Here is a 20,636-nt window from a genome sequence, read left to right as displayed (position 1 = left end):
TTATCATCTGTACGCTGATGATACTCAGCTGTACATTTCCACCCCGAACCACCCCAACGAAGCCGTTGAGGTGATGGGCTGGTGTCTTGAGGCCGTGCGGGTCTGGATGGGGAGGAACAGGCTCCGACTCAACCCTTCCAAGACAGAGTGGCTGTGGGTTCCGGCGTCCCGGTACAGTCAGCTTACACCATCGCTGACTGTGGGGGAGGAAGTCCTGACCCCCAGGGAGGGAGTGCGCAACTTAGGCGTTCTCCTGGACGATCGGCTGTCCTTAGAGGATCATTTGACGGCCGTCGCCAGGGGAGCATTTTATCAGGTCCACCTGATTCGCCAGTTGCGCCCCTTCCTTGACCGGGACGCCTTACGCACGGTCACTCACGCCCTCGTCACTTCCCGCCTGGACTATTGCAATGCTCTCTACATGGGGCTCCCCTTGAAGAGCACCCGGAGGCTCCAGTTAGTCCAGTATGCAGCCGCGCGGGTAATAGAGGAAGCACCGCGTTGCTCCCATATAACACCCATCCTGCGCGGTCTACACTGGCTACCGATAGCCTTCCGGGTGCAATTCAAGGTTTTGGTTACCATCTTTAAAGCGCTCCATGGCTTAGGACCGGGATACCTTCGAGACCGCCTTCTGCCACCGATTGCCTCCCAACGACCCGTGCGCTCCCACAGAGTGGGCCTCCTCAGGGTGCCGTCGACCAAACAATGTAGGTTGGCGACCCCCAGGGGGAGGGCCTTCTCTGTGGCGGCACCAGCCCTGTGGAACGAGCTTCCTCCGGGATTACGACAACTCCCCGACCTCCGGACCTTCAGACGTGAACTGAAGACTTTATTATTTCAGCGCGCTGGACTAGCCTAAGAATAAAATGTTTTAACTAAATTTTAAGGGTTTTTTAATGGGTTTTTATCGTTTTTAGTGATTTGGCCATGATAATATTTAGTTTTAATTGGGTTTTTAATGCTTATTTATTATATTGTTTTTTAATATGCTTATGAACCGCCCTGAGTCCTACGGGAGATGGTGTGGTATAAAAGTATGATTAATAAATAAATAATAAATAAATAAATAAAAAGGATGTTGAGACTCTAGAAAGAGTGCAGAGAAGAGCAACAAAGATGATTAGGGGACTGGAGGCTAAAACATATGAAGAACGGTTGCAGGAACTGGATATGTCTAGTTTAATGAAAAGAAGGACTAGGGGAGACATGATAGCAGTGTTCCAATATCTCAGGGGCTGCCACAAAGAAGAGGGAGTCAAACTATTCTCCAAAGCACCTGAGGGTAGAACAAGAAGCAATGGGTGGAAACTAATCAAGGAGAGAAGCAACCTAGCACTAAGGAGAAATTTCCTGACAGTTAGAACAATTAATCAGTGGAACAACTTGCCTGCAGAAGCTGTGAATGCTCCAACACTGGAAATTTTTAAGAAAATGTTGGATAACCATTTATCTGAAATGGTGTAGGGTTTCCTGCCTGGGCAGGGGGTTGGACTAGAAGACCTCCAAGGTCTCTTCCAACTCTGATATATTATTATTATTATTATACCTGTCTTGTGCTTTCCAATAGTGCTCATCAGATCTTGGACTTCTTATACAAACTTATTTCATGCTTCTTCTGAAAAGAGCACCAAACTTATTTTTAAACACATATTTCATACTCTTTTGAAAGAGCGCCTGTCCTCTATTTCACAGAAGATAGGAGAGAATACTATGGTAGGTACTGTCAGATACGTATTACTTCTGTCTCCATTGGGTGCATTAGTGGTTTTCATTGCTTCTGCTCTCAAGAGAATTTTGTGTGATCATATTTTTTACCATTTTTTATTGTCTGATAACTTATCTAAGAGCTCTACAACTATTATACTAATCAGGCAAATCTCCCAGGACCAGTCTAATGAAGCCTTACTTCCTACCACTTTTTGATATCACCTTTGATTTAGTGGGAATGTGATTTTCTTTATTCCATTTGGTTTTACTGGAAGAAGAAGGAAAGAAACAGGGCAAGGTGCTAAATCCTAGCCTCATGGAAGAAGCACATCTCACAGTTCTGAACAAGTGGGTTGTAACTCCTTTTAGAAGTTCTGAATGTCCAGGCTGAGATACTGTAGCATCACTGCTGTTATACAGAAAAGTTAAATGTCAGAGACACAGAAAAATACCATTACACTGAGAGTCATCCTGATACACACTGTCTACTGTTATTCCAGTTTTAACTATCGGGATTGATTAGTGCAACTTATCCCTACTTAAAGGCTAGGAGCTTTATCAGAGCATAAAAACTGGTTAATTGTCCTCACTGTTAGGAAGTTTCTCCTTAATTCCAGGTTGCTTCTCTCCTTGATTTGTTCCAATTCCTTGTTTCTCATCTTGCCTTCTGGTGCTTTGGAAAATAAATTGATCTTCTCTTCTTTGTGGCAGTCCCTCAAATACTGGGATATTGGTACCATATCACCCCAATCCTTCTTTTCTCTAGACCGGCCATACCCAATTCCTGCAACCATTCTTCACATATTTTTGTCTCCAGATCATTAATCATCTTAACTGCTCTTCTTTGCACTTTTTTCTAAAGTCTCAGCATCTTTTTTGTAATGAGGTAACCAAAACTGTGTGCAGTATTCCAGGTGTGGTCTTACTAAGGATTTATAAAGCGGTACTAATACTTCAGGTGATTTTGATTCCATGCCTCTGTTTATACAACCAAAGATTGTATTAGCTTTTATGGCTGCTGCCACACTCTGCTGGCTCATATTTAAACGATCGTCCACTAAGACTCCAAGGTCTCTCTCACAGTTACTGTTTCTGAGCTAGATTTTGCTTAATCTGTACTTGTACCTTTGGTTTTGCCTGCCTAGATGTAGAACCTTGCTTTTCTCCACATTAAATTTCATATTTTTGGGTAGGGCCCATTGTTCCAAGTCTGTCAAGATCTTTTTGGGTCCTGAACTTGTCTTCTGGGGTGTTGGCTATTCCTGCCAGCTTAGTGTCATATGCAAATTTGATGAGTTCCCCTTCTATTCCCTTGTGTAAGTCATTTGTGAAGGTATTGAAGAGTATTGGGCCTAAGATGGAACCTTGTGGTACCCCACTGCTTACTTCCCTGCATGTAGATGTAGTGCCATCGAGAACTACTTGAGTACAGTTTGTCAGCCAGCTACAAATATATCTGGTGGTGATGCTGTCTATCCCACATTTTTCTAGTTTACCAAGAAATATATGACATTTTTCATGCACAAACTTCCCTCTCCCAAGATTTAAGTTTTGTATCCAAGATCTCAACCATGAAAGAAAAAGAAGCAGTCTGCTTGGCTATGCTGCACTGTATATATGCAGCCATGATCACAAATTATCACCAAGCTGTTTCAGAATCCCCAGAATAAAGTGTACTAGAAGAAAACAAGAGGTTAATGAAGACTTTTTATAAACTAACTAGAAATTAAATGTATAAATAAATAAATTCCTGCAAAACAGTAGAAAATTATCCAGCAATCAACTAGTAGATCTAGATCTATCAACTCCCTATATCTGAATGTGTAGCATTCTTGGTAAGAGGAAAACCATCAAATTTAAAAGCTAGTTTACATTTATACTGAGTGCTAGCTCAGATAATACCTGAATCTGTGGTCTCATCCCAAAATCCCCAAAACTTTAACCAAAGACTGTCTACTGTTGACTTTACCCCATTCCTAAGAGGTCTGTAAGGGGCATGCATAAGAGCACCAGCGTGCCTACTGTTCCTGTCCTAATGTTCCCTTTGGTTGTATTCAATTTGTGTGGTTATTTCATGCTTATACTAATATATATTGTTGTGTTTGACAAAATAAATAAATAAAAATAATGGCTCAGATGTTGCAACAATACTTATAGAGCCTTCGGAGTGTCCTTCACTGATAAACTTGTACTATTGTAATTCTATTTTAATCTTATTATATTCTCTTTTTACACTAGTAATATGACTTTCCTCTCCTGTTATATCCACACAGTTCTGAAAGATGGATTGGATTCATGAAAATGTCCTAAACTTGAGTTTACCAGGTGCCTCCACTGGGGTTTGGATGGCATAATAGATAGCAGATATGGTGAGCTGCAAAAACAGTTGTGATAGTTAACAGCAGCACTAGCAGATGTAGTGGTAACATTTTAGATATGCTATTGGCTTGACAAATATGTTGCATGTATCTAACAACAGTGTTGTGATCTAGCAAGTAATACTGCAAATAAATAAGCATATCCCTGATAAAGAGCAACTATTCTATCAGTGGCAACTACAAGTTAATACATGGAGTCTGCAACAGCTGTTGTAGTTTATACAATGGCAGGGATGAAATATACCATCGCAGCAGTGGCGCAATTCAGCTTGTTCTATCTGGATCGCGCAAACCAGTAGCCCACCTGCCCTGATGTCATTTGCACATGCCTGAAACCCTCTGTGCATGTGTGTAGGTGTAGCGCACACTCACATTTGCGAACCAGTAGCAAAGGTAAGTGAATACCACCCCTGCACCACAGTAAAGCAACAGTGGTTTAGAACAGGGGTCTCCAACCTTGGTCCCTTTAAGACTTGTGGACTTCAACTCCCAGAGTTCTCTGGGAGAACTCTGGGAGTTGAAGTCCACAAGTCTTAAAGGGACCAAGGTTGGAGACCTCTGGTTTAGAAGGCAATGGGAAACCACTGTGCTATGAAAAATCACCATGGTTGAAAACAAGTACATGAACATGAAAGGACAAAGTAGCATCGTGGTCACACATACCCATTAGGAGGCAGCATTCAAGAAGAAGAAAATAAGGATTCCCCAGAAAACATGTGGAATTTAATTAACATCACTATACTCTACTAAAAAAATAATCAAGAAGATTCTGATCTAGAAAGTGAAATTAAAAAGGGAGAAAAAGATGGGATGAAGAAATCCTGAGAATGAGCTTAGCTCATTCTAAAGCAACTGAAAAGATAAGAACACAAAGTCACTCTCTTACCATATATTTTGGAAACTAGCCTAGTCCATTAAAAATACAATGTATGTCAGTGGGGAAGGAAAGGACCAATCAGAATCAACTTTCTCTTATCCTCATATCAATCTGTGTATCTGTGACACTACAATCTAAAAGAGCCACTATCCTAAGAGGAAATGTAAGATATTTTGAATGGCAAATGTGACATACATCCATATCAAGATGCCATGGTTTGAAATATAAATGTTTATATAAATATTCACATAGCACAAAATATTATTCTTTAATATTTTGGAATCTTCTTGGGGGTGCAGAATTAGTGTGGTTCTCCCATACTAGTTACTGTGGAATAGAGATATCAGTATTATCAACAAATCAATTAACATTGTGATAAAGTAATACGGCATGGATTGATTGTAGCAATGAAACGGTTGGTTGGAATGAATTGAATTCTTGTAATGTGTCTGGATTCCTCTTAAGAATAAAGATTAACAAGAAAGCTCCACTCTGAGAATACAATTTCCTGGCTATTTCAAGTTAATATTATTTCCATCAACATCAATGAAATGGCAATTGCCTAAGTATTCTTCCATTGCTCCTAAACCAGATAAAGAAAATATTTCTTTAGTTAACCAAGTTAAGCAAAGCTTAATTTTTGTTAAGTTTGTTATGGGAAAACTAAGTGTAATCAAGGATCCAGAGATAAAAAGCAAATGAAGGCAGTGCAAGCAGATAGCAGGAGGAGGATAGTTAATTGGTAATGCAGAAGACCTCAGAAGAGAGATGTGAAAAAAGATCAGATTTCTTTCCTGTTAAGAAACAGGAGACTGGTTCTTTCGAAGGCATCTTCTTTGTGCATGGGTTTTGGCAATCGCATGTGCTTAAGAGGGAAATAGAGGTTTGATTGTATTATAAACATTTTCTTATTATAGCAATGGACTTGAGGCTGTATGACAAAGGATGGGTAATTTTCTAAAATCTGCCCAGAAAGCTACTTTTATAGATAGGATTTTAAAGTACGTCAAAGCCAGATGTAGCTATATTATTTGATTAGTCCCTCAATAGGACCTTGGTTTTAGACTGGGCACAATCAGTATTTCCAATTAGGTAGTCTACAGCTTGTTTAGCAAAGACAGACCTATTATGTTTTATTACCCAAAAATCTATTAAAGGTTTTATTTTATCAGCAATATGCCAGGATAAGTAAACAATGAAGTAAGTTTTCAATTTTAGATTTCTAAATCAGATTTCTAAAAGATCAAGGACTTTAATAAGTTCTAACATAATCTTTTACCTACATATGTGAGTTCATAAAGCTAAATAATAAGCATACAGTTGAATATTTATATAATATTAATGTGTGAGATTTACATCCTGCCTTTCATTCAGCTATTATATAGCTTTCTCACCTCTTTTTGTCTAGAATAAATAACCCTATGAAACAGGTTGGGCTGTAAAGGAATAACTGACCCATAGTCACTCTGTGAGCATCTGTGCTTCACTGCTCTCATAAATAGACTATGAGAAAATGTGTGTGTGTGTGTGTGTGTGTGTGTTTGTGTGTGTAACATGGAGAAAAAATCATAATTATCTTCATTCCACAGGTAATGAAAACAGTTTTGGGTTTTGCTTTTGTATTTTATTATTTTATTTCTTTCTAGTTTTGCTTCATACTTCATACTGGAGTTAATTGTTAAATCAGGAACATTTTAGACTTTTCCTTTTATTTATTATAGCATTTCCTATTACTGCTTTGATCAAAATCTGCATCCTTGTTAACTTATTCATAATTTTATTTTTGTGATTGTACTGTATAGTCAGCAGTTGTCATTTAGTCCTTTGAAGCTCTGCATATCCACACTTGGTACACCGAAACAAGAATTCAGTATATGCAGAAAAGGTTCTAATTGGATCTGTGGTTTTTTACTACAATGACAGATGGACTTTTGCACATGTGTAGAATTTTTTTTAGTTTTACTATGTATGGTTTGATAATATGCAATTGCAAGGCAGAAGTGGATAATAAGGCCGAATTATAATTTGAATTCTTAACATTTCAAGATGCAGCAATTTTAAATATGGCTTTTTACTTCTTTCTGTGCCTTTTATTAAAAATAAAAACCAAAACATTTGCCATTTTATGTATCTGATTTGGAGGCTGATTATTTACTTTAAGACTGGTTTGCAATTTGGCTTCATCTTTGGTTAGGGATCAATTTGTTAATATGTTTTCCCAATTTTTCACTTTTGCAATCCTTAGCAAAAAAAGTAGGCAATCTTTGGGACTAATGGACATATTTTGAAAGGACGTTATAGATGTTTCATAAGAACCTTATTAGACGAATAAGCAGTGTGCAGCAGCTGTTAAAAACCTTATTAGACGAATAAGAACCTTATTAGACGAATAAGCAGTGTGCAGCAGCTGTTAAAAAAGCCAACACAGTTCTGGGCTGCATAAACAGAGGGATAGAATCAAGATCACGTGAAGTGCTAGTACCACTTTATAATGCCTTGGTAAGGCCACACTTGGAATATTGCATCCAGTTTTGGTCGCCACGATGTAAAAAAGATGTTGAGACTCTAGAAAGAGTGCAGAGAAGAGCAACAAAGATGATTAGGGGACTGGAGGATAAAACATATGAAGAACGGTTGCAGGAACTGGGTATGTCTAGTTTAACAAAAAGAAGGACTAGGGGAGACATGATAGCAGTGTTCCAATATCTCAGGGGCTGCCACAGAGAAGTGGGAGTTGGGCTGTTCTCCAGAGCACCTGAGGGTAGAACAAGAAGCAATGGGTGGAAACTGATCAAGGAAAGAAGCAACTTAGAACTAAGGAGAAATTTCCTGACAGTTAGAACAATTAATAAGTGGAACGACTTGCCTTCAGAAGTTGTGAATGCTCCAACACTGGAAATTTTTAAGAAAATGTTGGATAACCATCTGACTGAGATGGTGTAGGGTTTCCTGCCTGGGCAGGGGGTTGGACTAGAAGGCCTCCAAGGTCCCTTCCAACTCTGATGTTATGTTATGTTATGTTATGAATATAAAATGGCTGACATTAGGCAGCATTCACAGAGACACACAGGGATAAAAACATACATTTCTCACTAACGGTTTTGTGGAAGTTTGTTTTAACCACCATAGAACCTCTAGTCACAGGTCACTCTCAGGAAGCTAGCATTTCGTTTTGCTATTCATGTTTTTCTTTTCAGATAATTAAGGAAATTTGAAAAGACAGCGGGGGGAGGGGGTAGAATCTGATGCAACATCCTTGGATACTGCACTGCCTATTCTTGCTTAAATTGCATATCCATCTGTTTGCAACATTTTCAATGTTTCGATAAATACTATAAGGATTTCTCTGAATATTTTCCCCAATATCTTCATTTTTTTCAATAATTGTATTTTTCCTAATACATATCACACAAGAAGCTATTCTTCATTAGTAGAATTTTTCCATAAATATACATTTTACATACATTCCCTATTTTATTAAATCTGCTGTATATTTGTATATTTGAGGGAAATGGGAGGTTTAGAAATAGGATAGATAGATAGATGATAGATAGATAGATAGATAGATAGATAGATAGATAGATAGATAGATAGATAGATAGATAGATAGATAGATAGATAGATAGATAGATAGATAGATAGATGATGATAGATAGATAGATAGATAGATAGATGGATGGATGAATGATAGATAATAAATAAAGTTGCTTGTGCAGAAGATTACATAATTTTGAGACAAATGCCAAAAGACAACTGCAAACGACATTCTGATGCCAGAAGTGTACATTCTATGTATTTCTAATTTTTTCCTATCCTCTTTTCTATCTTATTTTACAGGTTATAATAAACATAATCCAGCTATATTTGTTGTTGAAAAATCTGATCTCTCCATATATATGGCTATGCTTGAACTAATTTTTATAACAAAGGAATTATATGGATAAATGGAGTAGCATATTCTCCACATTTGGCTCTTCCCTACACACTCTGCTGCTTCAGAGAAGCACAATATTTTGGCAGACTGCTTTTCAGAGTTGAAGCCAACTATATGGCACGTGTTTAATTTTTCTCACCATGTGCATTCTGGTAAATGTTAATGCCTTCCCTATATTCCTTCCTGGAGGAATGAAGGAGGTATTCATGTTTTGTTTTAATCCTGCTACTAATCATATAGTATAGTGTTCTCAACCTGTAGTCCGCGGACTTTTGGGGGGGGCTGGGGTCCCTGAAGGCTTAAAGAAATGTTATGATTTAAATCCTGAGTTAGGTCTTGGGGATCCATGGCCAGGTTGGTGGCCACAAAAGGTATTTAAAAGGGGTCTGTGGTGAAAAAAAGGTTGAGAACTATTGCTATAATTCCTATTAAAAAAAGAGATTGCACCAAGATCCTATTTATTATAGCCATCCAACTCTAAGGGATTCTGGGTGGTATACAACCCCTCCCCCAATCTATGAAACAGATAAAACATAAAACCACATTTTACTCTTTTACCTAGAGTAAAATGATCCAAAAATAACACAAACCAAAAACAAAACAGTCTCCCCTGCCCAGCCCAATAAACAACAATAATGCACTCATCCCAAGCCTAGGACCAAAGCTAGGTGTTAAGTGCTTTCCGCAACCCCAGGAGAGATGGCGTAGGTAGTCCTTATCTCTGGGGGAATGCTGTTCCAGAGGGTGAGGGCAATGATGGAGAGGGCATGCTTCCTTAGTTCCACAAGATGACAACATTTAATAGTGGGGACCTAGGCTCACCCACTCTGCCAGAATGTACTAGACAGGCAAAAAGGATAGCAGATGAACTGGCCTTCAGGTATCCAGGCCCTATGCCATACAACGCTTTGTAGGTAATAAACAGCACTCTGAATTAGATCTGGAAGCTGAATGACAACCAATACAGCTTGCACATTGGCAATCCATCGGCATGTTGACAGATGCCATTACTGTTTATGCTACTGCATTTTAAACTATTGCTTGACATAGTGTAAGCCGCCCTGAGTCTTCGGAGAAGGGCGGGATATAAATGCAAAAAAAAACAAAAAACAAAAAAAAACAGTTATACTATGTTTTCCCAAAAAGAAGGTCAGGTCTTATTTTCTTTTGACTCCCGAAAAAATGGGTAGGCCTTCTTTTTGAAGGGTTCTAATTACTGACTCACCTCGTGGTGGTGGCACCGACAGCCCCACCCAGCAGGAGCCCACTGCTGGCCCACATCTTCTATGGACAGATCCAGAGCTCTGTTATTGGCTGCAGATGCCTTTCAGCAGGCATCTGAAGGCAAAACGGAGGCCAGGGCAATGCGTGAGAGTGGCGGCAAGTGGCCACCAGAAGAAGCGGCCGCAGAAGAAGGTGAGGCAGGTGTCGGGGTCTGTGAGGCCTGGTAAGTAAGATTATTAGCTTATTTTTTACCAGTATGCCTCGCCCCACCCCACCTGCATCCTGGGGTGGGTGGGGTCTTAATTAGGGCTAATTTTGTGAGTTGGGCTTAATTTGATCGCATGCACTCAAAAATGTGAAGGCTTCTTTTCAAGGTGGGTTGTCTTTTTGGAGAAACATGGTAGCTTCCAGCTGGTCTTCAAAGGGAGCTCCACATATGATATACTGTAACAACCAGTTGTGAGGTGATCGGAGTATGAGTTACAAACTGAAGGAGACCACCCAACTGAAGAAAGGGTGCAACTAGTGCCCCAGATGAACCTGGGCAAAGGCCTCCTGGGCATAGCTGCCACCTGCTCTTTGAGCAGTAGGTGTGAATCCAAGAGTTGCAGTATATATTATCTTTTCTTTAGAATCTGTGCAGAGAAGTGCATAAAAGTACAAACTAACGGTATATTTGAAAGAAAAAGTCAATATGTTTTCACAAAAATAAGACAAGTGCTATATTTAAATAATAATAATAATGTCAAAAGACAGAGACAGCATATTAAAAGAAAAATAACTGGAGAAAGTAACAAAATATAAAGACCTGTGATTTAGAAGTAGAACAACTGTGGCTAAAGAAAGCGAAGATAGCACTAGCGGTAAAAGGTACCTTGGGTGCAATCCCAAAACAACTAGAACCACCACTTGAACACCATCAGGATTGAAAAATTTACCATCAGTCAATTGCAAAAGGCAGCTTTACTTGGCTCAGCTTACAACCTGCAACAATATCTTTAAAACCTTATCAAACCACATCTGCCTTTCCGAGGTCTTTAGAAAGAACTCGATGGGTGGATAAAAATGCCAAATCCAGTCTAATAGTCTGGCTGACTGTGGGACCAATCATCATCATAATATCTTAATTGCTTTGAGAGCACTTCTTGAATTAAGAAGTGGATTAAAATGTGAGGGAAAATAGTAACTGTTACCTGTCACAATGGCTGCACTTGAAGGGCTTTGCTCCCGTGTGCTTCCTGTAATGTCGTGTGAGTTCATCACTTCGTGCAAAACGCCACTCACACCCTTCCCATGAACACTTGTAAGGCTTCTCACCTGCAGAGGAGATTACAGAAGTCTTGTTAATGTTGAAAGCAAAATTTGCACTTCCCATTCATATCAACATTCCATAAGCCATTGAAAGTGGTTGTCGCATGTAATGATTTATTATTTATTTATTATTTATTTATTTATTCATATTTTTATACTGCCCTTCTCCGAAGACTCAGGGCGGTGTACAGCCAATAAAACAACAGAAATCCTAAACAAATTAAAATACTATAACAAGTTTAAAAATCTGATTCAACCGCTGTATACTTAAAATATTAGCTAAAATTTTTCAAAAACTAAAACCCTATTAAAAACCCGCTAAAACCCCCCATACTAAAATCAATCAGGCCAGCCCTGCTTGGTGAAAAAAGAAAGTCTTGAGCTCGCGTTTAAAGGTCCGGAGATCAGGGAGGAGACGGAGTCCCACCGGCAGCTCATTCCATAGAGCCGGGGCCCCCACAGAGAACGCTCTTCCCCTGGGGGCCGCCATCTGACATTGACTAGCTGGTGGCACCCTAAGAAGGCCCTCCCTGTCAGCGTGCACTGGACGTACCGGGCAATGGGAGGTAACTGTCGGCAGCAGGAGGTCCCGTAAATATCCCGGTCCAATGCCATGGAGCGCTTTAAAGGTGATAACCAACACCTTGAAGCGCACCCGGAAGACCACCGGCAACCAATGCAGCCTGCGCAGGAGAGGTGTTACATGGGAGCTACGGGGGGCTCCCTCAATCCCCCGCGCGGCCACATTCTGTACCAGTTGGAGCCTCCGGGTGCTTCTCAAGGGGAGCCCCATGTAAAGAGCATTGCAGTAATCCAGAGGGAAGTGACGAGGGCATGAGTGACCGTGCATAACGAGTCCCGGTCCAGGAAAGGGCGCAATTGGCGAATCAGGCGAACCTGATAAAAATCTCCCCTGGCAACGGCTGTCAAATGGTGATCTTAAGACAGCTGTGCGTCCAGGAGAACGCCTAAATTGCGCACCGATTCCCTGGGGGCTAACGATTCGCCCCCCACAGTCAGCAATGGGGTAAGCTGACTGTGCCGGGACGCCGGCATCCACAGCCACTCCGTCTTGGATGGGTTGAGTCGGAGCCTGTTTGTCCCCATCCAGACCCGAACGGCCTTAAGACACCGAGTCATCACATTGACGGCTTTGTTGGGGTGGTTCGGGGTGGAGATGTACAGCTGAGTATCGTCAGCATACAGCTGACAGCTCATCCCGAAACCACGGATGATCTCTCCCAGCGGCTTCATATAAATGTTGAACAGGAGGGGTGAGAGAATCGACCCCTGCGTCACCCCACAATTGAGTTGCCTAGGGGTCAATCTCTGCCCCCCCTGTCAACACTGTCTGCGAACGGTCGGAGAGGTAGGAGGAGAACCACCATAAAACGGTGCCTCCCACTCCCAAGCCCTCCAACCGCCGCAGCAAGATACCATGGTCGATGGTATCGAACGCTGCTGACAGATCTAACAGGACAAGAACAGAGGAACAACCTCTGTCCCGTGCCCTCCAGAGATCATCAACCAACGCGACCAAAGCTGTCTCTGTGCTGTACCCAGGCCTGAAGCCGGACTGGCACGGGTCTAGATAAACAGTTTCCTCCAGGTACTGGGGGAGTTGCCAAGCCACCACACTCTCCACAACCTTTGCCAAAAAGCGAAGATTGGAGACCGGATGATAATTAGCCAAAATAGCTGGGTCCAGGGAAGGCTTCTTAAGGAGGGGCCTCACCACCGCCTCTTTCAAGGCAGCTGGGAAGACTCCCTCCCTCAGAGAAGTGCTGGTAATTCCCTGGAGCCAGCCTCGTATAACCTCCTGGGTGGCCAGTACCAACCAGGAGGGACACGGGTCCAATAAACATGTGGTGGCATTCAACCTCCCCAGTATCCTGTCCATGTCATCGGGAGTCACAGGGTCAAACTCAGCCCAAACAATGTTCTCAAGACGTGCCCGCGTCATCCCGTCCGGATCCACCCGATCTGTGTCCAGCCCATCCTGGAACTGAGCGATTTTATCGTGCAGATAACTTCCAAATTCCTCAGCCCGTCCCTGCATCATCATCTGACATGATTCTGTCCTGAACCTGCAAATGATTATAATCACTTCCTGTGCAAAGATAAATTGAATTTGCAATGCTATACTCTAAATCAAGTATTCAAAGCCCTTAATTCTCATTGTCATGGCCATCCTGTATTTGTGTTTACATATCTACTGTAGAAGTCCTTGCGCACAACATTTTGTAAGTTATAATTTTTGGAACTGGAGAATTGGTAGCACCTTACCCCGAAAAAAAGTCCTAAGAAAGGAGTTTGAAAGTCAAATGTGTTTTGGCATTCTTCACTGTCCATTCCTAAAGCCTCTATAAGTAATATATTATTGTTGTTGTTGTTATTGTCATCGTTATTATTATTTTCACTGATTAAATTTATTGACTACCCAACTCCAGTGGACTCATAATGCAAAGGCAGTAAACATATGCATGTACACATTATTTTCCTGGCATTTAGCTTATTAGACTTCTGATTTAGATAGATCAGCGTCATTAGAAACTTTCTACATATTTTTTTTTCTTCGCAGTTTCTGCACAGTTCTGAACAAATGATTTACTATAGAGGAAACAATATTAATCCATGGAAATTGGTAAATATTCAAATAATGGTTAAGATACAAATTGTGCAATGCCTGAAAGACACTCTTTGCATCACTTGAAACTGTGACCCTTTTACTGACCTTTTTAAACATAAGCAAGTAGTCTGCAGAATGTAGTGACTTTTAATAGAATTGGTCCAGTCAGTGACTTTGTACATAGATTCCCACACTTTTATACGTTATTTTTCAGATATTCTTTAATCAATTAAATTTTTTAGATCCATTTTAAGCAGTTTTAAATCCACTTTTATAATTTTTAGATCTGGTTTTGGCACTGAAACTATCCTAGTAGCCCAGAAGAATCATTTCATTCCCTACTATCCAGTCAGAGCTGAAGAAGCTTTTTGGATGAGAAGCGAAATGTCTTCAAAGAAAAAAACCCAGAAAGTCCAGTTGCCTCTTGAAAAAGCACCTTTGGGACAACCATGACCTGGATGGGTGAGAATCTCCATAGAAAATAGATGTAAACTAATCGTGGAAAAATAAGAATGAATTTCCTGCCAGTTAGAACAATTAACAATGGCTTGCCTTCAGTAGTTGTGGGTGCTCCATCATTGGAGGTTTTTAAGAAAAGATTTGACAGCCATTTGTATGAAATGGTATAGTGTCTCCTGCTTGAGCAGGTGGTTGGACTAGAAGACCTCCAAGGTTCCTTCCAAATCTGTTATATTGTTCTGTTCTGATTAACTTTCTTAGGCAAGAGATAAGTGAAATGCACCCTGTCCATTCTCTTAAGACTTCTCTGGTGCATTCAGGTATCCCTCTGAGAAAATTCTTTATATAGGTCAGGATGAACTGCTTTGCAATGGTTGACATGGCTAACTCCGAAGGTGGTCCTGGAGGATTTCTACTCTCAACCCATTGACATTCACAATGCGGGAGAATTCTCCAAGGTTCCCATGTTATAGAACACCCACAGGGAACAAAGGGAACAAATGAGATCATTTGGAGAGTAATGTGTCATCTGCACGCAGATGTTCTTACTCTTTTCTCAGGAATTCCAGGTAAGGAGGTGAAAGTACTGAACCAGCACCTGACTGCACTGAGGGTTTGGATAAAAGCCAAGAAACTGAAGCTGAATCTAGGCAAGACAGAAGAGCTATTATTGTACTTTCATTTAGGGAGGATCAAGTTTGTAGCTTCTAATTCTATTTTTATCATTAGATACATTGTCTGTAGAATAATACACATTATTTAGGCTGTATTGCTCTGTGTGAATAGGACTCGTTGCAATAATTCGTGTCCTGATAAACTTTTCTTTAGATTAATGCTACATGCTATACATATACAACTGCCCTTGAAAACAGCCTAAAATATTTGGTCCAAAACCGATGCAGCTAGAGTGCTGAATATAGTTGGATAATGAGAGTATATTTTGCAAGTTTTATAAGGCTTTTTTCCCCAGTTCCAATTCAGGTTGTTGGTAAGTAAAGGTAAAGGTTCCCCTCGCACATACGTGCTAGTTGTTGCCGACTCTAGGGAGCGGTGCTCATCTCCATTTCAAAGCCGAAGAGCCAGTGCTGTCCGAAGACGTCTCCGTGGTCATGCTGCCAGCATGACTCAATGCCAAAGGCACATGGAATGCTGTTACCTTCCCATCAAAGGTGGTCCTATTTTTTCTACTTGCATTTTTACATGCTTTCGAAACTGCTAGGTTGGCAGAAGCTGGGACAAGTAACGGGAGCTCACCCCGCTACATGGCAGCACTAGGGATTCGAACCGCTGAGCTGCCAACCTTTCGATCGACAAGCTCAAAGTCCTAGCCCCTGAGCCACCGCGTCCCTACAGGTTGTTGGTATTAACCTATAAAGCCCGAACAATTGTGGGTTTTTTGCCTAGCTATTACCAACCATTCCCTAAGATCAATATCAGCAGTCCTCCTCAGGGTGCCTTCCCTGGCTGAGATATAGGAATCAGCCACTGGAGAGTAGCTAACCAAATGCTATGTGAACCAGCAGCTAACCAAATGCTATGTGAACCACCTGGCTCTTCCTCACAATTAAAGCAAACTGACTGAAGGTCTGAAAATATCTTCCTGCTCATTTACATGTTTCTTCATTCAGTGAGTGGAGTACTGAATAATCAACAAAGCTACACAATGCATTTTAGCTACATGACTTCAAGAGGATAAAAAGATACAGGCGGGCACAAAGGAATTTATGTTTATTGATAAAGTTTTTCCAAGCTGCTGTAGATCAACAGATCTCAAAGTGGAACACGCTCAATAAAACGGGGTTAAAATAAAAAATAATTTGTAATCTAATAATCAAATGAGTATGAAACGCTGCCACTGGTGCAAAAGTTGTTAAGAGTTTCTAAAAGGCTTTCCCCCCCCATGATTTACTTGGTGAGCTGGATAGCTTTAATCGAGGGACATCCTTGAAGTACATCATTCTTTGCAAACTTTATTTTGCTTTTGATATCTCTTTATATTTTTATTTCTTCTTTTAGAAAGTATCTGGGTGTGCCATATTGATGAGCCTGCTAAGCCATGTTTATGATCCATACTTTTTGGACTAATGCTTATATTTGAATGGCATTATCCAGTGGATAAAAATGGCATGGTTCGGTCATAAAACAATCTGCTCATTCCCAAATGCTGTTACCTTATTGTTTATCTGCACCTTTATCACACTGTTTCATTCCTCCATTATTCCACTATATCCTCCTTCATTAGATGACATAATTCACAGAACCCTATAATTCTGTGTTTAGGAAACCAAAATTAATTGTAGAGAGAATTTTATTTAATCCCCCTCCTTCATATTTTTCCCACATTCACTGTGTGTTTGATCAGCCAACAATCGTCTAATTTAATGCAACTATGCAATATACAGGTACTTGTTTCTATGCCACCCCAATTAACGTTCTTGGCAGCTCAAATACGTACAAAAATGCAATATAAAAGCACCCCCTGCAAAAAAAAACATAGCAGCATTACAACAAGATAGATAAAAAGAAGGCAACCACAATTCAAATCAAAGGAAGGCTTTCCAGTCTCAAAGGGCTTGCAAAAGATGCACCGAGAGGAAGCCTGCCTGACCCATAGGGACATTCTTCCACAATGTTGGCACCACAATGAAAAGGCTCCTTGCTTTAGCTCCCCAAAAGTGAGATTTGTAATAATTTCTTCCTGCAGAAACGATTTTTTTTACACACCATTGTGAATTCCACATAGGGCGTCTGCACTTACACAGCCAAATGTTCCACAGCAAAGATTCTGGAAAGGACTCTCACCTGCTATGCAGCATTCCAACCCAGCAATTGAAACGTCTACAATTTCTGTCCCGGTACTGAAGTATGTCCAATCCAAACAGGGAAGATTCCTGAATTGAGTAGTCAGAAATGACTACTCAGAAAGCCACAGTCGGGGGTGGGGAAGGGTTGGCTTTTCTGCACTGTGGTGTTTCTTATTCGTGCATATGGGATATCAACAGGCAATGTTGCTTAGTGGTGGGAAGTACTGGGAGAGAACCAAGGACTCCTTTGCAAGTGAATATCAATGAATATCGATCATAATGAGAGAGCATGTCACTGGCAAAGTCAGGTCTGGAAAAACCACAGGTAACATAAGCTCTTGTTGCAGAAGAAACTCTGGTGCAACCTTGGAGCGGAAGGAAATACTCATTTATAAAAGCATCCTATCTTTGTGAAACATCAAATATCTGAATGAAAACATCCAAATGAAAGATGCATATTTCATGGAGTGATGTGCTGACATTGGCAACAGGAAACGTTGTTTGTCGAGTCAGTAGAGAGGAGAAAGAACTATGGGACTGAAGGGCTTAAATATTAATAACTACTGACAAACTCCATGTTGAAGTAGCTAAATACCTGGGAAGAAAGGAATTAGATTTCCTTTCAAAACCTACTTAAAATTAGAGTGGGAGAAATACAATGAACAAATATCTCATATTGCTGAAACTTATTAAGAGCAATGTTAATACGGTAGGTGGTGGTGAAACAGGAGAAAGATCCAATCTGGTGGACAAGTGGAAAAAGAAAAAAAGATAAATGCAGCAATGGCAAAACAAAAAATTAAGTGTAGTAAAGCACCAACTCTCATTCTGCCCAAAAAAATGTGGCTTAAAAAAATACCTGACGAAATAATTGTTCTAACCTATCAGGTGGGTTGATATGAGGAATACTTGCAAGATATAAACCAATTCCAAAAGTCAATATGGCATAGAACCAGTGGTGAAACCTGAACCAGTTTACTACTGGTTTGGTGGCTGCACATGCACAGTGCGCACCATGTACCAAATGCAAGGCGCGTGCATGCGCGCATGCAATGCATGCCAAAAAGAGGCATGGGAAGGAAGGTAAGTAGAACAGCATGGGTGTGTGTGTGTGTGTATGTGTGATGCGCTGTGGTGTGTGATCGTCGGATCATTAGGGATAATAGGTAGTAAAGAAAAGCTTTTAAAAAGTTAAGAAAATGGCTCTGATGATGACAGCTGTGGCGCATGATCGTCAGAGCCTTTTTTTTATCTTATAAAAGCATTTTTTACAACCTATTCCTACCATTTTGGCAGGAAAAGCGAGCGAGCTGGAAAGAAGTGGCAAGCGAGCAAGCAAGCGACTGGACGATTGGGAGGGCATGGGGGGGGATTTTTGCTACTGGTTCTCCAAACCACCCGCCATCATTACCAGATCAGCCGGTCCAGTCCGAACCGGGAGCATTTCACCCCTGCATAGAACATTTACAAATCTCTGTTCCAGGATAGTACCTGAAATTGGAATTAAATAATCTTTTTTTTTAAATGGCAGATATTATTCAGACTTTTGCATAAAGTTTATTGACTAACAGATTCTGCCATGAATTTAGAAGCACTGACACCCGCATGCCTGACTGTATTAATTTGCTGCTTAGCAATATGAATGGCCTCATTACAAAACACATTGATGACCTCTTACTTGTCATCTGTCAGATTGCTGAAATGGGGCAAAGCTTTCACCCATAAGAAATTGCTGATACTAGTCAGACAGGGCTGGTAATTGGCTACCCTAGTCCAAGTCTCCAGAAGAATTAAGCTTCTGTCCCATTGTGTTGCATTTACAAACTGCTCTATATAGGGAGGCAGAATACTGATGGTGTTTCACATAGACTGAGATGCTTTCACGTTGGCAGAATTAGGTTGTGGATTTTGAAACAAGAAGGAACAACCTTTGTCTTGGACTCTGTATAAATTATCAAAATGTTGTAATGTTGTATAAAAGTGTTTTCATTCAAAAGTCCCCAACTTTCTGGAAATAAAACTGAAAGTACAGATTTCTGAACTGGCACAGGCATAAAGACAGAATAACACAGTAAAAGACAGGTTAGTTTACTTCTAATATGAGGGAACATGCTGTAGGTAAGACTGGCTTGGTATAGATTTATTTTTTCTCTGAAAAAGAAAACCTCTCAACTCAGATCAGCAAATGAGAGTGTTGATTATTCTGATGAAGAATCAGTTATAGGAATCTCCATCTAAAAAGTGATCTAAATGCTACGTGGGAACCATGCCCAGATCTGAAGTTTGTACTGGGCTATAAATAGTTGCCACTGCAGTGGAAATATATCAGGATACACCTGGATAGAACATCAGATTTGATGTCTAAAATGTGGGGCACATAAGATCCTGTAAAAAGCAGATAGTTGTTTTAAAGTATGGAAGACTGGTGCTAAGATCACAATCTCCACATGCTCATCAAAGAATGGGAAAGTGAAGGTGCAAGTGGGATTAGTTTAGGATGGAGCTTGGTCTCTCCATCTTTGCTTTTGAGACAGAGACCACTGAGTGCCTCTCTGGGGAACAGACCTCAAAAGTTAGAGTTGAGAGGTTAGCAAGAGAAGCAGAAGCAACAGTATCAAGATCGGTAGAACTGATGAATCTTTGATATAAAGGAAGGAGACACTCAAGGGAGATTGTATAGAAATCAACATTGTATTGGTTCCCATCCACCCCTGGAATCTGACCATTGGGTGTCACAGAGCTTGATGGAAGCAGAAGACTTTCAGACACACAAGATGGAAGATGCAATATCAGGTGATCTGCCAGGTTCAAGAGAATGGAAGACTGAGAGGAAAGCACTGGCAAATTTGGCTGTTTCTTGAATGTTGAAAAATAATGCAGTCCATTAGCTTTAGAGTGATGAGAAGGTTCAGCAGGACCCAGTGTTACCACTGAACAGTCCTGGTAAAGGACTGTTACACAAAGACATATTATACAAAGTCTTTTAAGGAAAAACTTGACAGTGAAAATATGATTTCACTACATGAACTTCCCCATGACAAAATGATATAAAGAATGTCCATTTGAAGAATGTTATATAAAATTCAGCTGTAAACTCATAGGAGAAGAGACTGCCCTTAGAAGGATGGGTGCTAGGACAGGACTGAGCTAGCCATCTACATAAATGATTCAATTTATGTGTGCTCATATTGATAGACATAAAAAGCAACATTCAAAAAGCAGGTGATTTAGTTCTCAGTGCAACACTAATTCAATACCATCATTCCAGACACTCTTCTAATTAAGCTAAACCAGCTACAAGTACCTGAAC

At 40.5% G+C, this 20,636-nt stretch overlaps 1 protein-coding gene across 1 annotated transcript in view; it reads right to left on the bottom strand.

Moving 5' to 3' along the window:
• KLF7 (KLF transcription factor 7) overlaps positions 1-20,636 on the bottom strand; it is a 93,737-nt gene that overhangs the window by 8,695 nt on the left and 64,406 nt on the right. The window contains exon 3 of the mRNA XM_058186420.1: positions 11,317-11,440. Within this exon, the coding sequence (XP_058042403.1) occupies positions 11,317-11,440 (124 nt within the window). The remainder of the gene's footprint in view (positions 1-11,316; positions 11,441-20,636) is intronic.

Source organism: Ahaetulla prasina, chromosome 1, assembly GCF_028640845.1.
Source record: "Ahaetulla prasina isolate Xishuangbanna chromosome 1, ASM2864084v1, whole genome shotgun sequence".
Lineage (NCBI taxonomy): Eukaryota > Metazoa > Chordata > Lepidosauria > Squamata > Colubridae > Ahaetulla > Ahaetulla prasina.
Note: the sequence above shows the minus strand (reverse complement) of the source record. Positions and strands in the feature narration are given on the sequence as shown.